Source organism: Rhea americana, unplaced genomic scaffold (genome assembly GCF_003343005.1).
Source record: "Rhea americana isolate MKP2758 unplaced genomic scaffold, rheAme1 scaffold_150, whole genome shotgun sequence".
NCBI classification, from domain to species: Eukaryota; Metazoa; Chordata; class Aves; order Rheiformes; family Rheidae; genus Rhea; species Rhea americana.
The window spans coordinates 2102935-2111173 of record NW_028185595.1 but is presented as its reverse complement, the minus strand read 5'-3'; the positions used below and the strand labels follow the sequence as shown (position 1 = coordinate 2111173).

The following is an 8239-nucleotide window of genomic DNA, read 5'->3' as shown; positions in this document are numbered from 1 at the left end:
TGATACCCTCACTGTATGTACTAGTATCCCAGTGCAGGTAGGTTGATTTTTTTATTATTATTATTTTCTATTATTTGTCATTGTGTTCATGTTATGCTGTGCTATCCCACTTGAACTAGATAATGAAATGTTTGTAAGTGGATATTGGCTTAACTATTTATATCCATGGAGCGATTAGATGAGTTTTGACTTTCTGGATCTCATAATAATATTAAATACAATTTAAGTTTTAATAAAACTTYCCACAAGATCTTTGTACTGTATTAATGTAAACCAAGGGTGGGTTGCATTTTTACCAGGTTACATGTTCTAATGTGTGTGAATAATACAAATCAAATTAGGCTTTTAATTTTACTTGAATAACTGTTGTCTTAGTTATAACCTGCTGTAATTTGGAGTTGCACGGGTATTTGAGAGTGATACTATCTTTTTTTACTTCAAAAAAAACCTCACAACATTTCTCCTTTCAGATTATAATTATATGCTTACTGGTGACCTCCTCCTTGGAATCATGGTTATTATTTTAGGTACATACTTTGCCTATCTAAATTTCATACTGTTGAATGGGTGGGACTTGATTAACTAGTCTAAAACACTGATTCCACTAATCATCACTTCTGTTGCACATCAATGATTGCTTCAGAAGCATGAAAGCTTGAGGCTGACTGAAACTGAGATCACTCTGCTATTACAGTTCCAGCAACTACACCGGTAACAATGAGAATCTGAATCTGAAGTCTGCTTTGCCTAAAATATTTTTCTCTCCCATGTAGCTTTTTTTTCTCAGATACTAAATKACATGTTATTTGACTCTAGCTCGGGCAAGGTGGTTCCTAGGTTTCTGCTTCTGCTCCAGGAAGTAAAAGACACTAAGGTCTCTCTGCTGTGTAGTCAGTAGATCCCAAGGGTAAGGAGGGCTGCTTGTGGCTTCCTCTACACAACAAGAGGACAGGAATAAAATGAGGCCTAAAGTTTGAGGCCATGAACACTGACACCCTCAAGTTGCTGTTTCACTCTCTAAGTGCTAACCAACAATAAATCAGTTGGTAAGGAGACCTGTGAACTGTTTATATTATATGGATCAAAAGCAGATTGCTTGTAAATCATGAGTGGAGAAAAGAAAATTTATGATGCTTTGTAGTTCTCCTTATGCCTGTTCATGGGACAAAGTGACCCTAGCCCTTACTTTGATCTAGACTCATTTTTTTCACCCAACTGTCCATCTTTTTTTTGCATTTATAGGTGGGTTAAAACTCTTTACAGAATTTTATTCTGTGTTAATCGTTCGGGGATGGCTCAGAGAACCAGACGGGTGTGGAGCTGACTGAGCATTTTGGTTGGAAGTCTTCCAAAAATAATTAGGGATCTGAGCAGAATTTCCTTGATGTGGCTTAACAGTTCACAGTTAAACACCCTTTTCCTGGAGCATGCTTTGAATTTCTGCTAAAGAAAAAAATTAAATAGCAAAATACTATAAGACTAGGTTAACTATCAACAAAAACATAATTGTTTTCTTTATATGCATTTCTGATACATTAAACGAATTGTTTTTCTCAAAATATTTGACATTGAACTTTACATTGAGGTTAAAATGATTAAAATATCCCAGGCACTCGTGAGTGTGTCAGTGTACATGCTTTAATTTCTTAAGATCATAAAATGTGATCTTTTCCTGACTTAAATGGACATGGTGATGCAGATGGCAAACATTTCTATCTTTTTTAGAACATAGTGTTTTGTTTTCCCTTTGGTGGCCCCTTTTTGTTGGAAGGGGGCCATGCCAAGACTTCAGTCTCTCCCTTCCAGGCAGGGTAGGGATTAGAATTGAGAAGTGAATGATGTTAAATGTTGAATCTCTGCAGACAGAGTGCCATGACTTGATGCTTATCTCTGCAGTTGAATTTCAAGACAAGTAGCTCTAACTAGCAGTACAGTGGTTGAATGATTTATTAAAGTATGTGTAGCAGCTTTGTGCATGAGCGTGCTCAATTGATATAAACCTGGTGTATGTATATYTGTTTATCTTGTCTTTGTACATTTAGTTTGCATCTAAAAATTGGCATAACTGTTTAAACCCTTACATGAGCACAAATCAGCATGCACTGCTTTAATCAACCAATTTAATTAAATTGTTCTGGATTTATATGTGGAGGGGCTTTATGACAGGAGCAAATTTATGTGTAATCGCTCTTTCTCCTTATGCATCTATGCAGTCAACAACAATTTATCAGCTCTATAAAAGGAAGAGGAGGCCTTTCTCTGTGGTAACAAATGGTCCCCCCAAATTTCTGTTAGACATCTGTGAAGCCTATATGTTTTTCATATTGGTAAATAATGTATGTGCTAGACCTTAGTAATCCCATTTTTTATTTTTCTTTTTGCTTTCTCCCRGTCAAGAAAGGATATGGTAGGAAGACTTCATATGGTACTGAGGTTAGACAGTTGTAACCAAACTTTCTGTGTAATATTTTATTACTACTTGTATTATAATCAATCAACTTGTGTGTTATGACTAATCTTATTAGACTGTGCATCAATTCRTATTATTTGCAAGAAAAGTGAAAACCTGGTTGGAATTCAGGAAATGCATCACCTACTCCTCATAAAGATTTTCACTACTGTGTCTTAKAGTTGCAGAAAAATGTAGGTTGGAAAGAGCTGCAGAGGTCGTGCAGTCTAACCCTCTGCTTGAAGGAGGTCCGGTTAGAGCAGGTAGTTCAGGCTTTGCCCAGTCGAGTTTTGAGCATCTTCAAGGAAACTCCACAGCCTCGCTGACCATCTGTTCCAATATCTCACTACACTCATGGTTTTCCTTATCTAACTGGAATTTTATGTGTTTTGATTTGTGTYTGTTGCCTCTTGTCCTGTCATCAGGCATCTCTGAGCATTCTGGCTCCGTCTTTTCCACATCTTCCCAGTAGGTTTTAGTAAGTTGTAGTTAGCAATTAGAGCTTTCTGTAGCCTTCTCTTCTCAAGACTGGAAAAACTGAATTCTCTCAGCCTGCTAATGTAAATCATGTATTCCAACCCCCAAATTGTTTTGGTGGCACTCTGCTTAAATATACAAGGGAGRTAATATCACTGAACAGAGCAACTGAATGGATTAAAGGGGAAATCAAAAAAAAAAAAGACAAAAAGATGTAGCCAACATACAGTGATGGCTTGTAAATTAGTGTCAAAGGGTTATAGGTTTTAAATTTTGCAGGTATCAAAAAGAAATAGTACTTAGCATGCTACAAGGACATATAAGGTTACTATTGGTAACCACTAGAGCAAGATTAAGTGCCCTTCCTGTTTGCTGCTGTCCCATTTGCCACCTCATCACCTTTATCAGCCTAAGATAACTCCTTGCAGTGAGCTTCCTATTTGCTTTTTCCAGTAGACCTTTTTCAAGATGTTCTGTGGGATAAAGTTTGCTCTTTGCTCTGGGAAAAGATGCTGCATCTTAGATTACACTGTCTWTCCTTTTGTTGTCTTGCTCTTAGTTAGCCTGAGATTAGGCAAGCTGTTCAGACTGCTGCTGGTCTGGATTAAGATGGTTTTTTGGGGTTAGGAAAATAAGGTCTCTTTGGAATGTCATGGAAACCCATCTAGTTGAAAATTTCAGGCCTTGTTTTGCTCCTGGAAAATTCTATTCATTAATTTGTCCTCAGCAGAAAAATACCTTTCTTTAAAACTTAAACTAGATCAATATTTAATTGCAGAAATTTACTATTTGTCTGTTTTGAAGTGTTGTTAGTATACTCTGGAAGGCTTTTTCGGTCTTAAATCAAATACGTTCAGGTGGACCCCTGTGGGAAACTGAAACCTCTAAAAAAAATAATTATATTGCTATTAAAACAATGCTAGCAGATTTTATCTTTRTATCCTGATTTTGTATATCTCTGGACTTTAGTCATAATCTTGTTTAGAGAAGAGCTGAAGTTGAGAAGAACATAATAGCACTTGCTTATGAATGTCAGTCTGCAACTTGTGTATGTTCAGAAAAAGTCTTTRCTTTCTTGAATTTACTTTTATTAAGGTGGGATCAAGTATTACCATGATTTTCTGACAAAACTGACAATGGTGCTCTTGCTATCAAGTTGATTTTCCTCGTGGTACAGTGACTTTGGTTTATATAATATATGAGCTTCAGTTCTTGAAACCACCATTGTTATCGCAAAGGTGTCTACTTGTTAGATTCCTTTCTCCTATTGTGCCAAAAATAGATCACTGTGTCTACTAACGTTTTTCATAGACTGCTGCATGAAATCCAAAGACACTTTTGTATCTCTTACTGCTAGTGAAAGCTTTTCTGGAATTCCCCCCTCCAATCCTACCCAACTTTGTTTCCTTGGGCAGTACTGTTATTAGGGAGATTATGCTGAAGTAGCTGCCTGCCTGCATCTTGTGTTGCTGTAATGTGGTTAGTCTACAACAGAAGCTGTGGCCATGTCAAGACTTAKTCAATCTGAGGGGGAAATGCCCCCTGGCATTAGCCTCAGGGATGCTTAAGTAGGACATGTGCAAAGCAGATATATGTGYGTTCTGTAGTCCATGTATTTGCAAAGCATGTTTTTGTTGTTGTTCTGTTTGTTTGGTTTCTATGAATGACTTGTAGCTTGGTGCCTCAATCCTGCAGAACTTGTTTCCAAAGCAAGAGTACTTGAGAGCTTTGCTTCTAGTTTTAAATCAAGAAATTAMTGGAAATGGAAAGCCATAAATGGAGCTCAGGAATGGTGCATAGCCATGATTGTGTAGGAGGCAAAGAAGAGATGATGCAGCTATCTGCTATCACTGCCTAAAGAAATTAAAAAAAAACAAAACAAAACAAAACAAAAAAACAAAACAAAACAAAAAAAAAAAACCCACAACCAAAAAAGCCCTTGAGAACTTGTGTTGGATGTCTTCAATAAGCTGAAATCTTGAGTAATCTTGAGTTGACTGTATTGTTGGTACTTATCCTCCCATAAGTAAATTGGGTAGCAATTAATTTTTCTTTCGTAACTAATAACTGCTGGTATTGTCACATAAACAGTTGCATTTTAGTTTTAATAGGCTACCTGACATCTTATTTCATTATACTCAGTTAATATCTTGATGACTTATTCCATACAGAGCTTCTTTAATTCTTCCAGAAGTAACCAAACGTTGTACTCWGCGCTAAATGAAGAAAAAGTGGTTCTGTTCCTGCATTTGCTAGGCATAGACACAAATGGCCATGCTCATCGACCAAACTCAAGGTAATTTGAGAGACTAAATATAGGTTTCCTATTAACGTTGAATGCATAATGCTAACTTTTTTTCTAACCTGTTTTTCTTAATAGTACTACTTATCATGACAAAAACATGATGTTTGTCTTGATGAGTTTCTACAGTAGGTCATATAAGTCACTGTGACTACTCATGCTCTGAATTTTCTGAGGTTTGATGTTTTAAGGTGGTCTCTGTATAAGTGGCAAATTTTACTCTTTTTATTTGCACTTTGTAATGCTTCCTCAGTCAAATCTGATTTGCAGCAGGTTGTCTTAAAGGTATGTGGGGCACTGCAGTTTTAAATGTAAAAATGGAAACAGTTCTTGAATTCTGCGTAGCAAAAACGGTAAGGTTGAATTTATGGAAAACAGTAAGCTCAGAAATAATGCTGGAATTTGCAGCACTGTTTTCGCTTTCCTAGAACACTAGCAAAAAGCAAAGTTTAGATCATTAACAGTGCGCATCATCTGTTCAACTTGACRTGTGCCATTTGAGAGTTTTCGTTTCACTTCTTCGTATGCGTTAATGTAGAATTCTGTATTTTTCTCTTGCATACTTCAAAATCCCTGCCTGAATTTTTCACCACTACAAAGTGTGTACTTGCTGCATTTCTCATGCTTTTTTTTTTAATTACTATTTTAAAGATGCAGTTTTAAAACTGACAACGCATAGCGAGCTTGGTTGAACGTTAAGCACTGCCACTTTTTAAAAAAAACATACAAATTTTGATACAATTTTGAGCCTCTGTTCCCCAAAACTTTGGGGTCTGTGCTGGTTTGCAAAATATCTCAAAACAATCCCTGCACTGAAAATTCTTTATTTGCTACTCAATTACTAGCTTCAAGTAACTTTCAAAACTTACAATTTAGAGTTTCTATTTCCCAGAATTCCTTAAGCTTTGACGTTCACCTTTGTTTGCCTAATAGCTATGGGTGATTAAATATAGTCTTCAATCAAAGACAGATCAGATTTGAAACATAAATAAGCCGTCTGAGACTATGGTTTCAGGAGCCTTAAAACTGCACTGTGACAAAGTAGTATCTTATCTGAGAATTAAAGAAGAAAGGTTTCAAATCTAGGGTACCTTTCGTTAGCTTATGGTTCTTTAAAGGATAATGCTGTCCGTAATCAAGGGACTGGGTGTGGATAACTTGTTCTACATTAAGGGCAAGAGCCACCTTGAATCTAATACTATTTTTGTTTTGTGTTGTTTTTTAACAGAGAATACAAGGAGAATATTAGAAAAGTTGATGAAGGTATAAAAGAAATTGCTTCAATGCTTGAAAATTTTTATGGAGATGATGGAAAAACTGCATTTATTTTAACTTCCGACCATGGAATGACAGATTGGGGTGAGACATTTTAAATGCTGGTAGTTAGCTAAGCTTGTGGATGAGTATCTGATATCTGGAATAACATTAGAGCTCTGTTCCTGTAGAAGGTTTGGAGCCTCTGCTTTGATTAGGTATCCTGAGTTTTGCCCTTATGTGAGGCCTGTGTGAGTTAGGAGAGAGGTAATAGGCTGCGGGGGTCTTCACCAGCCCTGTGAAAAATGGGATGGGTATCTGGGCAGCAAAAGAGTTTACAGGGTAAACTGTAAACCCTGTAAACAGGGTTACAGGGTAAAGCTGAACTCTTTCARCTGCTGCTAGTAGGGGAGTTGAGAGCCAGGAGAGGAGGAAAAGACCTGAATACCACTTCTATCAGAGCCTCCCTGAAGAAAGCTAGCCCGGGCAAGAGATGATTGTGTTATTTGGCTGTTAACAGCAAATTTGGGCTTGTTCAAGACTACATGAGGCAGAAATGCTTATCACTTTGTTACTCTGAAGTGCCTGGTGGAGGTGAAGGGAGTTGGAGACAAACTTTGTCTTTTTGCTTATTTTGGCCCTTAGGCCACAAGAGAGGATGGGACTGCTCTGTGATCTTTTCAGAAAAGGCTGGAGCTGAGGAGGAGGTGAAGCAGCTGAAAGCACAGGAGGGAGTGAGGCAGGTGGCTGGCCAGGCTGGTACCCGCAGGGGGCACATGTGAAGGCTGTGACCGTAGTGGCCGAATGACTTGAGGCAATTTTGGCAGAACTAGATTAGGGCAGATGGGGAGCGTTTGTTGTGTYGAACTTATTTAGACAAATTCCTCCTCCCGCGAAGGAATTTTCTTAAAATTCTTGTCCTTGCATGCAACCAATTCAAGTGGAAAACGTGTCTCTTTTAACCCCATAAAACACAAGAATACCAGTTATAAACGTAATTTTTAATTAAGTTTTAGCAAGGTTAAATTACAGCTTTATACTGCTTTCGTACAGGGAGGGAGAAGGGGGGAAAAAGAGCTTAGTGTGGTGTTCTTTGATCAGCTCAGATTTTCCCCTTATAATATTCTTGCTAGCCTTTTAACACATTGCTAGTGGCTGTGCTAAGGGGCAAGTTCATTTTTAAAACCTTGACTACCTATTTTTTAAAACATTGATTAAAAACCAATAATTCTATTATTGCAAACAATAAAARGGAAGAGCTATTTTAAAGAGCTATTTTAACAGTCCAATATGGCAGCAGTAGTGCTGTCGTAGAAGATACCCTGTGTCTGTAGCCTTTCTTGCTGGTAAGCAGAGATTAGAGAGTGTGTTATGGTGGGCTGTTGTTTTTCAAAGGAACATGTGTGGAGCTTGCCTAAACGTTTTAGTGGAAAAGCCCCCCCCCTCCCCCCCCAAAAAAAGACTCTATACCTCAGCTTTTGAAAGAGAAATATAGATTAAAAAGACTATAAGTAAAAGTATACTTGGGTGCTTTCTTTCAGACAGTTATCAGTAGTATTAGCCTACAAAAAAACCTTCTGGTTTCAATGATACTTGATTTTTTCTTTGTTTTCTAAAAAGCATTTAAGAGGTGCTGAGTACAAATCCTGTTGCTTGTTTCAAGCAATCACTGTGATTCTGCGAAAGAAAGCTTATGCATCRGTTGCAAATCTCACCTCCACCTTTCCTCCCCTCCTAGAAAAAAGAAAAAAAAACAG

At 37.4% G+C, this 8239-nt stretch overlaps 1 protein-coding gene across 1 annotated transcript in view; it reads left to right on the top strand.

Annotated features, from left to right (window-relative positions):
* PIGN (phosphatidylinositol glycan anchor biosynthesis class N) overlaps positions 1–8239 on the top strand; it is a 112895-nt gene that overhangs the window by 24943 nt on the left and 79713 nt on the right. Inside the window, exons 6-7 of the mRNA XM_085299596.1 lie at positions 5098–5222; positions 6457–6587. Of these exons, the coding sequence (XP_085155722.1) occupies positions 5098–5222; positions 6457–6587 (256 nt within the window). The remainder of the gene's footprint in view (positions 1–5097; positions 5223–6456; positions 6588–8239) is intronic.